General features: G+C 51.9%; 1 protein-coding gene across 3 annotated transcripts in view; it reads right to left on the bottom strand.

Moving 5' to 3' along the window:
• Window positions 1-3,981: 3,981 nt before the first annotated feature.
• SPECC1L (sperm antigen with calponin homology and coiled-coil domains 1 like) overlaps window positions 3,982-19,947 on the bottom strand; it is a 130,076-nt gene continuing 114,110 nt past the window's right edge. For all 3 annotated transcript variants that reach the window (XM_035723919.1, XM_027576229.2, XM_027576228.2), the window contains exons 14-16: window positions 7,628-7,744; window positions 6,761-6,820; window positions 3,982-4,954 (exon numbers count right to left, since the gene is read on the bottom strand). In XM_035723919.1, the coding sequence (XP_035579812.1) occupies window positions 4,865-4,954; window positions 6,761-6,820; window positions 7,628-7,744 (267 nt within the window). In that variant the 3' untranslated portion in view covers window positions 3,982-4,864. The remainder of the gene's footprint in view (window positions 4,955-6,760; window positions 6,821-7,627; window positions 7,745-19,947) is intronic.

Raw genomic sequence — 19,947 nt, 5'->3', positions numbered from 1 at the left:
ACTGGCACGCAGCAGCAACCAGAACATCAAGCCAGCCGCCTTCTCCCCACCCTCCCTGCACCCCTAACCCCATGCCCTACCAGGCACTTCCCAAAGAGCAGGGTGTCTGGTAGGAGAGACCTGCAGGGGCCTCTCTGGGAGCGGGGGGCGGTCATCAGATTGCAGAGGCGGGAAGAGCCCCAGCCTGTCGAAAGCTGGTGCCAGACCTAGGGCGGGGGGGCAGCCGGCTAATCCCAACTCCCACTCAGTGCAAGCTGCCTCCTGCCCAGTGGGTCCTGGTGACCTGCCTGTCCTGTGCTCTCCCCCAGCCCTCCTCCTAGGACTGTGACCCCCGTCTAAGAACCCTGGACTCACACACAATAATAGACATCCTCCGGGGACTCCTGGGGCCTTTCCTTGCTCTGGGTCTGGCTCGGATCTGGTGGCAGAGATGGCAGGCTGTGCCCGGTCACTCTTCACCCCTCTGACCCGCCCTCACAGCCCCCCAGCTCCCAGGCCTACCGCCACCCTCAGGCTGCCCTCCCATCGTATGAGCCAGGCCCAGCAAAGCCCTGACCTGGTATGCTGAGCTCCTGCTTTCCCCACAGCCTGGCCCTGACCAGAATCCACTCCTCATCTACCTGGTGCAGAGCACAAGACCCCTTCTATCCACCCTGCCTTCCATTTAGAGGACAACCTGAAACAGAATTCAGGCCAAACCAAGGGTGTGGGAAGCGCAGCCCTGCAAGGATAGGGCCAAAGAGCTGGCCGCTGGGTCACCAGGGCATGGCCACCGAGGGCCTAGGACCCCAGCCCTGCGAGACTGTGGATAGGGGCGTGTGAGATCCTTTTGGATCTCTCCTTCTTGAGGAACTTGTTTCTTTGCTTCCACGCATCAAAGCCACCCCCCCAAAAGAGGTTCTAGAACCTTCCCTAAGTCAAGGTGGTAACAGTTCCCTCCCCAGACGTGCTGTCCTGGGACAGGAAGAGCAAGCACTATCTCTAGGAAAGCAGAGCCCCTGGCTGGCCCCACTGGGAGCCACCAGGCTGTGAGAGGGTTAGGAAGTCGGGCTGCACAAGGACACCCCTGGGGCTGGCCTCAGTCGGCTCCGGAGGCAGCGGGCATGACGGGCAGGCGGGAGGGATGTTTTGGGGAGGGCAGACTCCACACTTGAGGGGCAGCAGCTTAGCAGCCCACCCTGTCCCTGCTGCCCAGGAGTCCTGGGGGGGGGGTCACCCCTCCTGCCGCTGTGACTGGTGCCCACTGCACACAGAGCCCAACATGCTGGTCGCAGCGGCCTCTTGCTGTTCCCAGTCGAACAACCTCCTTACGCTCCAGCGAAGGGCAGGAGCTCCCACCGTGTCTAAGCAAGCACCCCAGGCCCCACAGCTGGCAAGTGGGGAGAAGCTGGAGGCAGCCCCAGTCCCAGCGGTCTTTGCCCTGCCCAGCTCTGTACCCCAAGGACTTGGCTGCTGCGCTCTGGAAGCCGGGCCTCGGCGGGCGCCCGCGGTTGTCGGCACTCACAGGCCACACCTCATCTCAGGCCGTGGGCTCTGGGGCTCCCCAGCTGTGAGGCTCACTTACTGGCCAGACACCGGCCCTGGGAGGGGGTCTTGGGCCCAGGAAGGGCCCCCTTGGTCACTCAGCGTGTTACACGGGGTGGTCCCACAGGCCCTTCCGCATGGGACACGTAGCATGTGCAGTGTGACGAGCCCCAGTGTTGTGCTGGGCTGCGCTCCGTGGAGTCAATCATTCCACGCAAGATGCAAGGGGAAGAAAGGCTTGACTGGTTTGCTTGCTCTGAGTGGTATATAATTACCGATTCTTTTTCCTCTGTGATTTTATATATACTGAAAATGATCTCTAAGAAGATGCACTGCTAAAAAAAAAAACAAAAAACAAAAAAAAAAACCCCAACCCTCAAGGCACCCCCTCCCCACCACTCCGTTTCCCACGGCGGCACGTGTCTGGGCTGCCGCTGGGGAATGCCAGGGCTTCCGTTCTTGTAGGGTAACTTGGGCAGGGCTTCTGGGGTCTCAGGGCCGGGCATCTGGCCTGTAGCTCTGCTCTGCGGCCCAGGGTGGGACCTGGCAGACCCCAGCACCCCCCACCCCCGCCCAGGTCCTTCCCTCACCACATTTCCTGGCCTGTGAGCTGCAGGGGAGGGGCAGCCAGAGGGGACAGAGCCTGGGCTCAGGAGCCCTCCTCCTGCCACAGCCAGTCCCGGGGGGAGGCCAGGGCCCTGTTCACACCATGTCAGGGGAGCAGCTGCAGTGTCGAGCCAGAAAAGCCCAAGCCTGATGCATTTCAGCAATTTTAATACATTTGAGAATATTTAATAGAACAAAATAAAAAAGTACTGTCAGTCAGCAGAAGCCCGTGGTTGAGAGATACAGAAATGTAACTGGCCCTTTTGCAGGAAAGCTTGTGCTTGAAGGGAGAAGAGGCAAAATGACTTCCTGGAGGCTTCACATCAAGGGCCACTGGACTAAAAGCACCTCACAGTAGCACTTTTAGGTATATATGACCATCTAGAATTATCCCACAAAGTCAACAGTGTTATAAAAGGATCCTATTAGAAAAAGAAAAGTCATGCTTCTAGAATCTTCTTGCCTGTGGACCCACGCGCAAATGTAGGCGGCCTGGCCGGGCACCCCTGCACAGCCCCTTGTCAGGGAGGCAGAGATGGGCCCTTCAACAGGCTGGGCCCGGTCCCGGCACTTCCTGCGGCCTTCTCTCCCGTCACTGACCCCAATGGCAACCTTGTGGGCACAGCCCCCAGGCCCCCCAGCATGAGCTGCCAGGGCTGGCTCACTTGGCTAGGAAGGGACCAATGTGTGAACTGCCGACCCAGGAAAGTCGTCTTCTTCATCGGACAAAAAAGCACGCCCCAACAATAATAAATAAAAACACGGCCGCAGTCAGACACACTGGGTCCAGACAAGAGCGCAGGCTTCCATGAGGGCAAATGAGAGCGAAAGTGGGACTCAGGAAGACCAAGTGGAGAGACATTTAAAAAACCGTAATTCTCACCTAACAGTCCCTCATCTGACAGCACAGGGCACCTGTCAACAGAACAACAGAAGCCAGAACGGAACCTGGTCAGGGAGGATGGGGACAGGTATCCGCCAGGGTCTTCTGGTGCGCTCTGGGGCTGGATTCTGCTCACTGAGCCTCGCCTTCCTTAGCTGAAAACAGGCATTTCACAAAAAGCCTCCAGCTGGGACAGCAGCCAGGGCTGCCAGGTTAGGGCATCTGGGCAGGGCTGATGGGCACTTACCAGCCAGCTGGTGACCGTGGGCCAGCAGGCCACACACACACACGGCCCACTGCACAGTAACTACGTTCTTTCCTAGGCTACAGACACATCACACTCCTGTCTAGAACATCATGCGCGAGCGCAGAACCCTCGGACCACGTGCTGGCTGGGCAGCCTTCTTCGCATCCTGTGGCTGGGGCAGCAATCCTGCTCCCACCGGTGCCAACTCTTCCTCGTGCCATTTGCAGGCGCCAAACACAGTTGCATTCTAGAAGCAACAGGTCTCAACAATGTTCAAACCAACAGCTACTGTGTTAGGCGCACTTGAGACGTGGGATCCCTGTTCCCAAGAAGGGCTGAGGCCCCAGCCTAAGAGTTGCCTCAACAGAACCCCTCGTAAGGCTTCGGTTCCACCGCCCAGAAGGGGTGCTGGTGCAGCTGCCTGTCACTTGGAACCCGGAGGGTGGTGTGCGTGGCAAGGGACTAACTCCCATCACAGGGCTGCAGGCCACCAGCCCTGACACCATCTGCTCTGGCTGTGGTCACAGCGGCCTCCAAGACCCTCTATCCGGTGTACCTGTGCAAGGAGACTGAAGGCACTTCCTTAAATTCTTGCCCAGGAGGATTTCGTCTGAGTGACTCAGTGACTTTAAATTACCCTGCTGGGCTCCCTCCAGCTGTTCGGCTTTTTCTCCTGCTACTTCTGACTTCATTTCTGGCTTTCACCATGCTAGCGTCCAGATTTTGTTTTATGTCTATGTTTACTAAGACAATTTAACTTTGGTACTAACAGAACAGGAGGTATTTTCCCCCAATATTGCTCATAAGAAAAAAAATTTTTTTTTTTAACTAGAACTCCTTTTGACCAATTCTTTTGTCCAGAAACCTAAAGTCAGAGCTGGGTTCCCAAGCCCCTTCCAGGCTAAAGGACAGGTTGGCAGCGGCGAGGCCAGGGGGCCGCCTCTGCTCGACGGGGGCCCAGCCGCAAAACCAACCCTTCAGCAGCGGCGGACGCCACCAGCCGGGAACTTGAGTCACGATCATCCGTTAGCTCAAACTGTAAACACCTAAATCACGCGGGCCAGGCCAGCCCTGCCACGTGGAAATCAGTGGCTGCCCCACTGCTATGGTGATGCACTCCGTGGCCCTCCACGTCCAGGGCCGCGGCCTGCTCTCCAGGCACCTCTGCCAGGCGCCGAGTCCCCGGCCTGGTTCTCACGGGTGCCAGAAGCCGCACCGGCGAGTAGTCAAGAAGCGCTGTGGCTAAAGCTTTCACTAACCCCCCCGTGAGCTGCCCCCAGAGTTTCAGCCCCTTTCCCGAGTTGAGCCGTGCATGAGCTGGTTTTTACACCCCACGGCACTAATGCAGTTCAATATTCTCTTCAGAAAAAAACTCTGGCAGCAAACAGCGTGTGTGCGCCGACGGGTCCTGTGCGCCGACGGGTCATGTGCGCGGGGCCAGCTGCGAGCCGGGGGCCACGGAGGCCCGAGTTCTCCTGACTCGGAGGCCCCGGCTCAAGGCTCACACGCTGCGGGGCGGCCCAGAGAGTCGCTGAAAGCTTTACGGGGTGCGTAGCTAATGGCGTCGGTGTCACTTGGTAACGGGGAGAGTCCTTCCGGTGTGCTCAGGTTTCGAAATACTTGTAGATTGCAGTCACGTAGAGCATGACGCTCTGCCAATCAGGCCGCTCAGTCCGCACCATCTCATTAATGTCCTGGCGGAGAAGGAAGAAACCTGGTTAGAATCCCGGGTCACCCCTGGGCCCGTCCCGACAGGCTCCCCGACAGCTACACGGGGTCCTTGCATGGGGCGGGGCCTCTGACTTTGGGCCAAGCCTGATCACACCTGCCGAAGGCCTGGCCGGGGTGCCTGCTCCCTCGCTGCCAAGTGTGCCTGGAAGCACCTGCATGGCCCCCAAGCTGCCCGTGTGTGCCCGTGCCCTGCCCCAGAGCTGCACACCGGGGCACCCCTGCTCCGGGCCACGGCCCTCCGAGGCTGGCTTTCATCTTTGGGGCCTCAATCCGTCTGCTTCTTTTTTTAAAACCCCTCCGTGTGCTCACTTCTGAGAGCGCTTCTCACCCCAGTCTCTGTCCCAGGAGAGTCTCTATGCGCCCAGGTCTCCCAGAACTCAACTTTCCAGTGCCCTTCACCATGGCAAGCATCTGAAAGCATCAAAGACACTGCTTTCTAATTGTCCCGTGCAGAGTAGCAGTCATCTGTGAGACGCCAGCTGGCGAAAACGGACGTGGGAAACCCAGGACTTGGGTACGGGGCTGGCCCAGAAGAGACCCGCTGTTGCTGGAGAGCACCCGTGACTTTCCAGGGGAGCCTCGCTCCAGAGCACTGCTCCGGGAGGTTCCATGGGTGAGGCCACGGCCAGCAGGATGGAACGCGCCACCCACTGGTGACTTGGTATAGAAAAAAGAAAGTATGTTTGTTCAATATAAAGATCTTGATCAATATAAAGGTTTTTTCTTTTTGGAGGGGTGGAAATGGCCCACTTTTTATATGTTGGAATTTCACACGTGATGTAAAGTACCGGGATAACAGAAAACATTTCAATAATGGTAACTTCTCTCTCTGTACAACTGAAGAGAGGCCACCCTAAACAAGCCTATTTCTATCAGGTCAGAAGATACACTTCTGGAACTCTACACACACACTCCTATTGTGGTAAACAGGAATGTAAACACTCTTCAAAGCCACCCAGCTGTTACGAGTCAGGGTGAGGGGTGCCCCTGGGGCAGTGACCTGGCCTCACGGGGCTCGTACTCTGCGGAACTCCCCAAGCTGTGCGCTGGCCACCGCGTGTCGCTGGATTTGACACCACCGCCGTGGTCCCGAGTTTATATCATCTAAGTGTCGCTGGGTGTGTAAGGCCTGGCTTTGCATCTGGACGCAGTATCTTCTTTGGATAGTCAGACGGGGTGAAGGGGCAAGAGCTCTGACAGAAGCACGGCTGTTGGGAGCTACTGTGGGTGCTGGGCAGTGGCCTGACGACCCTGAAACGCGAGGGTTTTCTACAACTCATGTCTCGCACCCGAGTGGCCTTTGCACGGCCCCTGACGCGCGGGAGTGCCTGCTCGGCCTCTAAAGCCTCCTTCTTTGCCTTGTACTCGCCTCCCCTCTCCCTCTAGTTTGCCAAAAGGCAGACAGACCTGCAGGAATATGCCTCTGACAGTGACCTGTTATAAACTTGTTAGCATTTTTTCTTCTGAACCCAGGCATTCAACTAGAAAAGGTGACTCTGAGGAAGTCAAACTTGCCGGGTTGTGGTCAGGATGACTCTACCCACCTCAGGCTGCTTCCTCAAGACAATTCACGTGAGCCATCAAGTGCCCATGGGACTGAGGCGAAACCCCTGCCTGCACCCGACGGGACACTCGCTCGGGTGGCCAGGGTGGACCCCGAGCCCCACCCACCAGCCCCCTGCTCAAAAGGCCACCGCACCACCCAGGATCTCCTTTAATGAGAAGGAAACTCTTCCGAACAAAAAGGAGGGGCCCTGCCAGTGACTCACCAATGTGGATTTGATGCCGACGCTCTCGGCCGCCTGGAAGGCCAGGGTGAAGTTCCTTCGCTGTAAAACAAACTGTGTGACTGGAGTGGACAAGGAAGGCCGGGAAGAGGGCGGCCTGCACTACTCACGATGCTGGGGAACACAGAGCAGCCACCTCCACTTGGGACCAGAACAAACCTACACTGGAGCCCTCGGAGCCCCCACCGACGCTGACTGCCCCTCTGCAGCGCCCAGCTGCTCCTCTTGTGACCGTCCGTGGAGCAATCTCCACACACTCGTTCCTTCCTCACTGTGCAAAAGGGCCACTTTCAACACATCAGTCCTGAGCCGCCCGGACCCGGACCCCAAAAGCCGATCAGAAACACCTGTCAAGTGAGCTTCCTCCCCGGGAGGAATTTCAAGCGTTATCTGAGGGCAGGAGGGGACCAGAGGAGGGCTCAGGCCTGGGACCTCTGCCAGTGCCCATCTGGACGGGGGCTGTCCCCAAGCAGCTCCGTGAGCGGGACGGCTGGACCACACGGGGCTGGCAGGGGATGGCCTGGCACGGGAAGCACTGCCCAGACCACTCATGCCTTGAGCGGCTCTCAAGGGTATAAAGCTCGTGATCCTAAATGTCATCACCCAGGAAGGCTGAGCGCTCCCACCAGGAATGCTGTAACTTGGGGAATGCTGAACCCGCCAAATGTCCCACACAAGGCAGGTCAGGGACCGGCTGGCTCAGCACTAACAGCTCAATCCCAGAATAAGACCAAGCTGGGATGGGGCCGCTGTGAGCCAGCACCGTGGCGGGGGCCCTGCTGCTGGAAGGCTCTGTCTCCCCTGTGTGGTAAGGACGCCAGGAGCTGGGCTGTTTCACAGCCAGCCTACCTTATCTTGGCTGTTCAGCTCTTGATACGGAATGTGGGCCGGAAGGTACGTATGCAGGAGAGCGCAGAAGGCCAGTCCGTCATTCCAGCTGCTGCTGAAGTTTGTAATGTCAATATTCTGAAGGAAAAGAAAAATAACGTGTAAGTAACACACCTTGTGATCTTCTCAGGAGCACGCTGAGGAGGGGGAAGGTGGCCTCGGATGCCACATGGCCTCCAAATCCCAGGCAGGGGGAGCCTCTGGAGAAGGCACAGTGTGCTAGGGGTCATGTCCCAAGACCGGCAGGTGTCAGGGACTGGCCTTCTCAGCGGGTGCCCATCCCATCCTGCCCACCACCCACAGCTCACTGCCGCCTTGGCCGCACACATCTGAGCCACCTCCCCCTCATGGGAAGAACTCTGGGCACAGGGAGCTGGTCTGGCAGCTCTGCAGCCTCGCGGGGCCCTAGGGAGCGAAAGTGCTATGTTAAGAAGTTACGATTCCGCCTGACCTCCCCTGTTAGGGCTCTAGGCACAGATTTATAGTCCATCAAAACCTCTGTGTTCTGAGGACGTCAACAGCTGCCTTCTTGCCTTAGGAGACACTGGGAGCCGATTGATGCTGGGGCTGTGTGCTTTCCCACAGAGCCTCTCCACGCATCACCTCGCATCACCTCGACTTTCTTGGAAGAGGTGCCTCTCTCCACATTCATGGTAAATTATTTCTAACTATAAAAGTAACATAGTCAGAAATAGTTGACCATATGATAACACAGTTTGGCTATTATGTAGCCTTTACCCTTATTTGCAAAAATCCTTTTGAAGTTGAAACTCCAGTTAAGTTTTGGAAATTCACAAACTTTATGTAAATGCCACAGACTGAAAAAGAGAGCACTTCCCGAACACCTCTTGTCTGAGGCCCCACTGTTTCTTTCACGCAGACTTCAACTGCATCAAGGGTTAGCTCCTAGGGGACTGGGAAGCCCAGACTTTATTAGTGAAGGCAAACCCCCCACTCCTGGATACAGGTTGCCACTCCTCCCAGGGACAAGTGATCACAGCGATACAAATACTATGTGTATGTGTATAGGGTTTTACAAACCCTGCCATCCCTCACCCCAGGTTTACAAACTGTTAGGTCCTCACACCAAGCAGGGGACCTGGGGCTCATGGATGAGGGGCAGGTGGGGAGGACAGGACCAGGTTGGGCAAGTGGCCCTTCCGGGAAGACGGTCTTAATCCAGACTCACAGCTTGCGGTCAGTCCCCTTACGAAAAGAGCAAGTAGCATGGAAGAGAGAGGGGCTGAACTTTTTTTCATCGGCCTCGTCACTGAAATGATTTCTCTGGCCCCTGACTGCAGACACCCAGAATGCTGCCCTCTGGGGGGGGGGCTTCCACACAAGCACAAGCCTTCAAAAAGGCGGCAGCTCTGTGGGCAATCATTCCAAAGGTCATTTCCCCTCGGTAACCTGATTATCTGGGGCGGCCAGTCTCGCCGATCTGGCCTGAAAGCATTGTTCAGAAACCGTGGTGAGAAAAATTACCAGATTAAAGCACAAAAGGATGCAAACCTGCCAAGAGTCCCAGGGAAGGTCTCAGTAAGCCCTCAGGGCCATCTGACTTGGCCTCTACGAGTGCCCGGCCACTGGGGCCGGGCAGGTCCTCCCTGCCTCCAGGCTGCAGTCCCCACACTTCCTGGCCACGAAGACACAGCCCAGACAAGCATTCCTGTCCCAACCCTGAGAGGCCCCCTCTGCGGCGGACAATGACAGTCCCCGCCTCCTGTGAGGGCGCAACCAGCAGTGTCTGAGAGTTACTGCTGATCGCTGCCACAGCAAACGGGCCTGGGCCTCTTTCATCTCATCGGAATCTCAGGAAGCAGCCAGCCAGGGGTGTCGGTGCCGGCTGGGAGGAAACTGGAACCAGGGAAGGGAAGTGACCTGTCCAAGGTGCTGGGCCGGCAGCAGGGAGGACAGGGTGTCATCTTAATCCCACCATCACCCAGGAGCAGTTTTAGATAAGGAGGCCCAGGTTCCAGAGCTGATTTGGGTGGTTATTCAAACTCAGGCCCGTCCCAAGCCTGGCCATGCTCCCCCTAGGAACCCGACCAGATCTCGTGACAAGTGCCCTGATCAAAGAGCCGAGGGCACCTCGTACCATTGCACGGACGGCAGGGCAAGCAGCCTCTTACTGGCGTGTCCAAGCCCTGTGTGAGGCCGGAGGCAACATGTAGCCGCTGAGGACTCCCAGCCCTTGCCCCCGGAGGCCACATTCATTTCTGGAGGAAAACAAATCTCCACTTCCTGCCGCCGCAGCCCCCTCTCCAGCTCCCTGAAAGGCAGGCGTCTGGCAGAGCCGCCTACGTGCCTGGCCTCCCCGCGCCGCACGCCAGAGGCTCCTACAGCAGAGGAAATGGCTGCGCCCCAGCTCCCCAGCTGTGGGAACCCCAGCCTTCTCCAGCTTCCTCAACACAAACCTGACCTCAAGCCTGGAACCTCCAGGCAGAGCAGCGACTTCATTTACAAAACATGCCAAAGAAATTTAAACAACGAGGAACAATGGTTTCTTGAGTTCCAGGGTAGGGGGAGTTAACTTTGAAGCACCTGACAACCAAACTTCCGAAGACCAAGCCCAGGCAGGCTGGCAGGTGTCTCGGCCTCCGCCAGTTGGAGGGAGCCAGGCTGGGCACTGTACCCTGCAGAGGACAGTGAGGCCACAACGCACGGAATCCAAGTGAGGCCTCTGAGTGCTCTGCCCACCCCTGTCCCTCCACCTCCTCACCCCTCCCAAGAGACCCTGGGGGAAAATGAGGCTGGGGCTTCAAGGGAAATGGAGAAAAGCCTAACATCTGAGAACAAGGCTGCCACCACCCCAAGCCACCACAGCAGCGCTGGGCCTGCGCCCTGCGCTCCCCATCTCACTGCCTGTTTCATTGTTTTTGAGGATCAGGGCTGAAAAATCAAACTATTGGGAAATAATACAGGTCGAACAGAGAAAAGTCTATTTAAACAACAAAGCCGGTTCTCTGAGGCCGAAAAGGGTGCTAGAAAATTCAGATGGGAAGAGGGCCCCTGGCTTCCTCTCTGGAACTCTTGATTCCGCAGCTATTAATTTAGGTTTAAGAAGCCACCTCATCGCAAAGTTCAATTAACTGTAATGGTCTTATGACATCACAGACATGCTTTTTGACATGTTTATTTCACAAAGGTTGTCTAGAAATGGACTGTTTTTAAAAAGCGCCATTTTTTGGTGCATAAGGAAAAACCCTTGACTGTAAAGCCCAGGTGCACTTCTCTCTGGGCAGAAGGGCCCATTTACATTTTGCAGATCAGCGCAGGGGCTGCGGAGGGTCGAGGGGCTTCCACCCACACAGGTCCTGACCCCTACATGGATGGCTGCTTCAGCAGGCCATCCAACAGCTTTAAAATAAACTATTCTTAAAGCCCCAAAATGGCGTTTTGAGGGGAATATGCACACTAATGGAAGAACTTTCTATTGCTCCCTATTCACAGGCAATGGCGCCAAGCTCTCTTAAGAAGGGAACAATTTTCTTTTTAAAATAGGGACAATGGAACATACTAGTAATTATAATGTAAGTTTCTAATTAATGAATTCAGATTTTGCATTTGGTTTTCAGGTCAACTCAGGACTTCTCTACTCTTTCAGGTAAGTCTACGTTTGGATTAGGCGGACAAAAACAAGATGGTTATGATATGTGTCAACAAAAGTTCAAGAAAGCATTCAGCACAGACTCAAATGAGGCGCTCTGCCACATTTTCTCCTATAGGCGCACATCCTCCCATCCAGGATCTCCCATCTAGGAAATGTCCACCAAGAGATCTGACAGGGCAGATGCATGTGGCCTGCTTCACAAGCCCATCTGCTGTCCTTTTCACTATCATAAAAACTCAGACCTAGACTCGTAAAATCGCCCAACACCTCACACCCCTCCACAGGACCAGCTGGGCGTTTCCCACTTGCTCCTTCCTGAGCTGGGCCGGAAGCCTTCACCTGCTCCTATGACTAAGATATGATGCTGCCCTCTGCCTGCGGCCTTCAGGCGGCCCCACTTTGGTGTGCCCTTGTATGCACTGAGAGTTGGGGGAGGTGGGGTAAGTGAGCGAACAAGTTCCACAAATCTCCACGGAAAAGGATAAAAAATGTCATAAAACATCGTAAAAATGTTTTAATTTGTTTGAAGTTTAATTAAAGGCCATAAAATACACCCCCTAATACCACATGTTCTTTAAATAGTTATTAAGGTTCTGATCTATTTAAGGAAATGCCACTTTTATGGGCATAGGGCAAGAAGCCAAACACCATGATTCATCTCTCTGCTCACACCGATTTCCTTAGGCCCATCTCAACTGTTGACAGTGGTGTCACAGGCCCAAACACAGGCAGAGAGGCAGGGTCCTTCCCTTGGCTGAAGATACTGGGAATGCCACCTGCTGGGGGTCACAGCCCAGCCTTGAGGAGTTACAAGTGAATTACAAACAAAACCCCTACCCAGTTGCCTCAGCCCCAGGCCAGGGGGCAAGGTCTGGAGGGAAATCTGGGGTATCTTTTTTTGTGTGGTATGATAAGGGGGTGTGATGTCTAAAAGAGAGGGAAAAAACATCAAGAGACAGTATTTACCACTGCCGGTAGTGTTAAACACAGAAGGCCCCAGAAGACCCTGGAAGTTAACAAGCAAAAACCTGCTTGGTGCCCAGGGCTGCCAAGGTGTAGCCTGGTAGGGCCACTCTGGCTGCAGATCTAAGGGTGTTGCCCTGGGGACTTCAGTGCGGTCTCCCTTACGAAGTTTAGCCAAGCTCTGCTCCAGGTCAGGGGAGAGGAAGGGAGGGGAGGAGGAGAAGGGCAGACAGCACATGTCCATGAGGCCTGCTTATCATGAAGTCCAGGTATTGGGACTATGTGGTGAAGCGAGAGTAAGGAAGCAAGCCAGGGCAGACAGCCCAAGGTGAGCCAGCAATCCTGAAGACAGGGCTCTGCATCTTGTGCCCCTTGTCAGGGAGGGGGTTCCAACAAAGACCTTCAATCTTCGCTGTGCATCAGAATCACCTGCAAAGCCTTTTCAAGGCAACATGCTCAGCTCTACCCCAGAGAGGCTGACCCAGCTGTCTGGACATTATTTTCGTTAAAGGTCCCCAGATGACCTGAGTCAGGACCACTGATCTAAAGACTGACGGCGGGTGGAAGTGCAGTGGACGGGAACATTATTTAAAAGGTCAAATCCGGGAGCTCATGATGATGCTCAAAGAAGCACAGCCGGCCCAGCTCATGATCCTAAGTGCTGGGAAATCAAGGGAGAGGATCAAGCACCGGATGGAACTTTCCTGACCCCACTGGACAGCAAGGCAATTAAACAGCTGACACAGGAGTTTGTCTGTGAAGAGGAATTCCAATGAAGCAGGAGTGACTGACCGAAATGGAAGGGCATCACTTGGCAACGATGATGAGTGGCCAGGGCCATCTCAGAGAGAGAGAGCCGGTCCTGCTCTCTTCTACCTGGAGAGATGGACACAACTCCACAACTGAGGTGTTTCTACCAAAAACTAGAACTGGAATCAAATCTAAGCTCTAGTTCTACCTTCTAGCTTACACCAGGGGAGAACACCACAGGGATGTAGTCAGCGAAACCTAAAATGTATACATTCCGTAAGATACATGATCCAGTTCCTTCAAGAAGACAAACTGAAAGGGGGGAAAAGAAGAGGGAATTTGAAGATTAAAATTGACTAAAAGAAGTTTATTATCCAAATGCGAAGTATAAACCTTATCTAGATCTTCATTCTAGCAAACCAACTATAAAATCATGTTTCAATCGGGAAGTTTAAACTAAATGCGAGATAACATTAAAGGGCTGGGAGTTGTTCTGGAAACCTCCAGGTGCGGATGGAGAGCACGAGGACCGGGTGCAATGACATGTGCCAGGGGCACATGTGCACAGGGTCGCTTTACCACTCTCTTTAGTGGGTATCTGAAAATTTCCACGAAAAACAAACCAAGCAACAACTCAACAACCCAACTGAAAGACAAACAGCCCAACTGCCCAAATGCAAAACGGGCAAAGGATCTGAACAGACATTTTTCCAAAGACGATAAACGAACAGCCGAGAGCACACAAGAAGATACTCAACTCCATTAGTCAATAGGAAATGCAAATCAGAACCGCCAAGAGCTACCACTTCATATCTGATACGATGCATATTATTTCACGAAATGGAACAACAAGTGCTGGCAAGGATGTGAAGAAATGAAACTGTACATCACTGGTGGGAACGCAAATGCTGCAGCCGCTGCGGCAGTCCCTCGGCACGTCACGGAGAACTGCCGCATGAGCTAGCACTTGCACTCTGGGCAAACACCTCAAAGAAGTGAACACCAGTGGTGAAACTAATCCCTGCACAAAAATGTCCATAGCAGCATTACTCACAACAGCCAAAACGTGGAAACAAGCATGCAACAAATGTCCACCAAAGAGAAAAACAGATAAACATGATGTGGTATGTCCACACAATGGAATCTTTTTGAGCCCTTAAAATAAAATGCAGTACTGACACGTTACAACGTGGATAAGTCCTGAAACGTTCTGTGCTAGGTGAAAGCTTGACACACAGGCCATGTGTTGTATGACTCCATTTATATGTAGTAACCCAACTGGTGAGGTTCAGAGACAGAAAGCAGATTACTGGTTGCCAGGGGCCAGAAATACGGAGTGACTGCTAATGGGTATGGGGGTTTCCCTTTAGGGTGAGGAAGAGTTCTGGAACCAGACAGTAGTGATGGTTGTATAATACTGTGAACAGACTTTAATGTCCCTGAACTGTAGACTTAAAGATGGCTGGAGTGGTAAAATTTTAGGTTATGTCTGTTTTACCATGGTAAAACAACAACAACACCCCCCCCCAAAAAAAAACAAAAACAAAAACTGGTAGATGTTCTGAAGTAGTTCATGCTCAATAAACTCTATACACTGAGTAGATCTCATAAGCAGCCAACTTACCCTAGAGTGTTCACTGAACAGTTATGTTGCTTAAAGGTAATGATTCAAGAGTGGGTTTTATGGGAATTTTTATGGCCCTACTTAAAAAAAAAATTTCTTAAAAACAAACAATAAACATTCAATCATTCTCTGTGCACGGCTGCTCTGAAGTCAAGAGAGGGAAGCTGCCATGGTTCTCTGGGTGAGGCAGCCAGGTTTAACCACAATGATGTTGCCCAAAGTAGCAAGCACACTTCTAGGATACAGCTCCAGCTATACTGAAACTTCACAAAAACAAAATCTAAGGTACAAACTATAAATTGATTCAGTCAAATGAACGTATTTTGGGGGAACAATTCAAAATTAGTTAGCAAATGTCACCCTAAGAGATGGGATTAATGTCCCTGCGTTTCCCATAAACCCCTCCACCAAAGGGAGACCTTTCACAGGAACCAGGATGCCTGCTTTTTGAAAATTCAGAAAAACTACCACCAGGAAGGGACGGCAGGCAAGAGCCGATGGCTAGGTCATAGCTGATTCATGAGCCCTGGGCATGTTGTGAGCAGCTTAGGAATTAGTCCTACCTTTTCTAGATTTCATTTAGCTTTGGCAGGGGTTATTACTCACTAAAATGCAATTTGAACTAAAGGAGACACTCACAGTAATCCTCAAGCAACATTTACCGTGGTGTGTGCTCTAGGGAAGGGCTTGGCAGAAGAGGAGGAGAGAGGCCGTGTTGTCTCTTCGTCCTAACCCCCAATGGCTTCCCTGAGAATTCGTGTGTTTGAGGGCAAGAAAATTGGCCATTCCAAAACATCCTTGGGATGGCCTCCTTTAGTTTACCCTTGAGACAAACACCACCAATTTTGTACTCAGGCTCTAAAACAGATGGATGCAGGGTAATCTGGGTGCTGTGGGCCTTGAAGGCTGCCTAATGGAAGAAGCCATGGCTCACACAAAAACCCTGTTCAGATGCCTTCTCTGAGGAAAAGGTGACAGGAATAAGAGCTCTTTACAAGGCCAACTGCTCCTCCATTTTAAGTCTTAGGAAATTCTTTATACCGATGTGAAAGCCACCGCTCTGGAAAAGCAGAATGGTGTGACAGAGGCATCATGGGTTTGAACGAGTCCCTCGGGCCTGGGCTTTGAATGTTGGGGTTAGTCCCTACTAGCTCCAAGACTGTGGGGGCAGTTTACCTCGCAGGAATCTCCGTTCTCTCCGCAAAATAGGAAAGATAACCCAGTTATGGGGATTTGTAAGAGTCTGTGAGGTACATGGAACAGCTCCTTCGGCTGGAGCTAGGCATATCCTTTCCCCCCTCCCCCGAGATGGTGCTGATTCCACCTTCCAGACCAAACAAGCATGAGACAGCAGACTGCTGTCCCCACCCCAGGAGAGGCCCTGGAGTACCAGAAGACAGCCATGCTGGTTCCAAGTCCCTCTCCTCTAGTTCACACCCTGGAACTTCGGGACACCTGCTATCTGGGCCAGAGATGAAGGTCTGATGGCTCTGTGACAGTCGCACGGACTTCTGTCACATGTCTCCCCTGTGCCTACTGCAACGAACGGCACGTATATGACTCAGCTTCCCTCTCTCAGGCGTGTTTTTGCCAAGCACTGACCTGAAAACCTAGCACACTCTTCAGGCACTTCACAAAGGTTTGCTGAATAATGTGCTCATTTAAGAAAACTGAGAATGTAGAGGAATTTAGGAAAAAAGGTCCAGAAGATCTGAAAGCTTCAGTAGGGAGGTAGGTCTTAAAAAACAAACAAACAAAAAAAATGCTTCAGATTCTAAAAATGAGGGCTGCTAGCAGACAGTACTTATAAAGCATGAAGGATAGACACAAAATATACCTAGACTCATCCAAACACCTTAAATTTGAAAAATGTAATTTATGCACAAAAGGGTATTTCCACACAGACACTACAAGACATCATTAATCCTACACAGAGCAAAGATTTAGACCAGGGCACTGGTGGCAAGCCCCTAGCAGGGAAGGTGCCCATTTGGATGCATCGTTATCTTCCTGGTACTCACGTTTCAAGGGAGAATCACCTGCCCCTGAGAACACCCTCTGATACATCCCCAGACAAAACATGAGCCTAGAAAGACTACTGGTCTGCCCTGGCACGGCACTTCTATTTCTGAAATCACAGGGAATGTACCTGGTCTGACCCAGGACACCAAATGTACAAGGCAGCCTGGATGTGAAGTGGGTGTGGTCTTTCAGTAGCTTGGGAAGGAAATGATCTTGGGAAAGAGATGCTCAATAGAGTGCTCATCTTAAGAGGAACTTATCTTACTGCTTAGGGCAGGAATTAAAGTGTTCTTTTAAATCTTTCAGGGTATTTGTTTCTACACCTACAAGGTATCATTTTGGCAGAGGGAAAATGGCAAAACATCCAAAAACAGGTATCACACCTGTGGAACCACCACCCTCTTGTACACCCAAACTCAGTGGTTTACTTACTTTCCCATTAGTGTAGTAAATGTGAAGGGAAATGGTGGAAACACTTTACTCTGGACCAAACATAACCAGATACCACCAGTGGGAGAACATGATGCTGTCACAAGGGAGGGGAGGAGCCTGCGTGCCGCTGGGGCCCTGTACGTGGTGCTTTACTCCCGACCCCATATTTTGCTGTTTTGTTTTGCATGCAAGTTGGTCACAGGCACTTTCTGTCGTTTCTTGGTAAAATACACATTAGGATGCAGCCAAATAGAGAGGGTTGAGGGTCATAAGGAGGGATATGAGGCAGCAGAAGTATAAAGGCCACTCAAAACTGGATTCTACACAGTACGGTCACGAATGCTTATGATTACAAATCTGAGTCATTAAAAAGGTTAAATTATGCCCAGGAAAAGGCATCATTTTAAAAGGCCTGGAAATATTACATTTCAGAAATAACTTCGAAAGTTCCCTGAGGGCAAAGGTCATGCTCTAGACTGCATCATATCCTTCCTTGTATTTAACGACCACTCTTCTTGTGTGCAGGCGCCTTGCGGAAGAAGATACATGGATGGCAAACAAGCACACGGAAAGATGCTCAACACCATTAGTTCCCAGGCAACTGGAAAATTAAAACCACGACGAGGTATCACCACATAGTTATTAGAACGGCTGGAGGCCGACCACACGAAGTCTTGGTGAGGATGTAAAGGAACTGGAACTCTCCCACACTGCTGGTGCAGCCACTTTGGAAGACCGTCTGGCAGATTCTTAAAAAGTGACACCTATACCGGCCACATGATCCAGCCAATCCACTTTACAGACGTCTAGGCAAACACCTGCACATGAATGTTCACAGGAGCTTTACTTAGAAGCAATAACTAGAAACAACCCAATGTCTAGCAACAGCTGAATAGATAAACAAATGGTGATGTTTCCATAGAGCGGACTGGCTCTTCAGAAAAAAAAAAAAAAAGAAATGAATTATTGATATACACAATATGAATAAATCTCACAATCATTATGCTAAGTGACAGAGGCCAGAACCCTCCCCAAATTATACACGCTGTGATCCCATTTACAGCAAATTATAAAAAATGCAAACACTATGCAGGGACAGCAGACCGTGGCTGCCCGGGGGCGGCGGTGGGAAAAGGCACGATGAAGAGAATACAGAGGCTGAAGGAATCTTCCATGGGCCTCGATACCCTCACCATGTGCGGGGGCGGTTTCGCAGGCCCAAGTCATCGAATTATAAACTTTAAATATGTGCAGTTTATCATATGTCAATTCTATCAATGCATCTGTTTTTTTCAAACAAGGGATCCCAGGGCCACAAACACATTTAGGTGCCGCCTAGGTTCTCTCTGTTTTTAAGTTTCGTACTTCTTCCCAGTATTTCAGAGTGCCGTACCTGAACGTAGTTCCGGGTTAAACCGCGGTGGAACCAGACACAGTCCAACTGACCTTGATGGAACCCACACCCTGGGTGGGCTCTGAGAAGGCGGACAGTCATATCCCCAAGCTCTCAGGGTGCTGCTGCATGATTTGCTACACAGACCTGCATAGGCAAATGCATCTAGCTTTCATAAGGCAGACTTCTTTGCCAGACTGCCCCACTCCATCCAGGTTCCCTCTCACCTGTGAGGCAGTATTTTTAAAAATATCATTATAAGGTTCTGCCAGGTTAATGTCATGTTACTGGCTGTTCTACTTAAATAAAAAACAACAGTCTCTGTGGCAGACTGGATTTTTCGAAAAAGGCCACAGCAGTACTTCTGGCCCTATATCCTCTCCAGAACCTTGCTGCGTCCCATCAGGAGGTGGAATCTAACTCCCTTCCCCTTGCAACTGGACAGGCTTTTGTGCCTGCCTTGACAAACAGAATGTGGCAGAAGAGATGCTGCATGACCCCCAAGACTAGGTCATACAAGATGAGGGGCTACTGCCCAGCTCTCTCGGTACATTTGCCCTGGAACACAGCCAGCGTGCCGCGAGGAAGCCCAGTGAAAATCTCAGCTACCATCAGCCACCAGACATGAGGAAGGCAGGAGCCTCAGATGAAGCTGAATGGAGTACAGATGAGCTGTTCCCACTAAGCTCCACCCAAACTGTAGATTTATGGGCTAAATAAATGTCATCATTATTGTAAGCCATTAACTTCTGGGGTGGTGTTTGTTATGCAGCAGTAGGTAACCAGACCAGCCTCCTTTCTCCTGGATCTAAAGAGCCCTTTTGGAAAGGAAACTAGTTTGTCTTTCCTCCTCCCTCCAGTATCTAATGGTTAATTACCCTTTCTGTAATTATATATCATGAGGCAGCAATAGAGCATCTTTACAAATTACCTGCTTCTACAAACAGAGAGGTCACCCTAAATTTCCTGAATGACCTCAGGCTAAACTCATTTGTGAAAAGCCAGAGCATCATGTATATAATAGAATTAACCTGTCAAATTTCAACTCCTCTGTAGACTTCATATTGTTATGCTGGCATCGCAACCAAAGTGAATGAAACACAAACACACAAACACACACACACACACACAATTTTCTCATGATGTCAGGCAGTGAAGGACTGTGTGAGCTATCTGATATATAATGATTATTTGACTCGAATAATCTAATGATTCTGCTTTTAGCAAAAGAACGAAGCAGCTCCTGAAAATGTTACTTATCTGATTTCTCCTCTATTTCTCGGCATTACTCATAAGAAAAATACCCATTTACTGGAAACCTAGTGAAGAGCCTGGGACCCTGCTGGGGAGGCAGGGTGGTTAGTGGCAAGAGCCCAGGCTGGGTGTCTGGAGGCCCAGGTGTATGATCTCAGGCAAGCCTGCCACTTCTCCGATTTGCAGTTCCATCACCTGAGAAGTGAAACCCCATCTGCGGAATTCCTAGG

The sequence above is a fragment of the Zalophus californianus genome, chromosome 14 (genome assembly GCF_009762305.2).
Source record: "Zalophus californianus isolate mZalCal1 chromosome 14, mZalCal1.pri.v2, whole genome shotgun sequence".
NCBI lineage: Eukaryota > Metazoa > Chordata > Mammalia > Carnivora > Otariidae > Zalophus > Zalophus californianus.
This window is presented reverse-complemented; position numbering and strand designations above follow the sequence as displayed.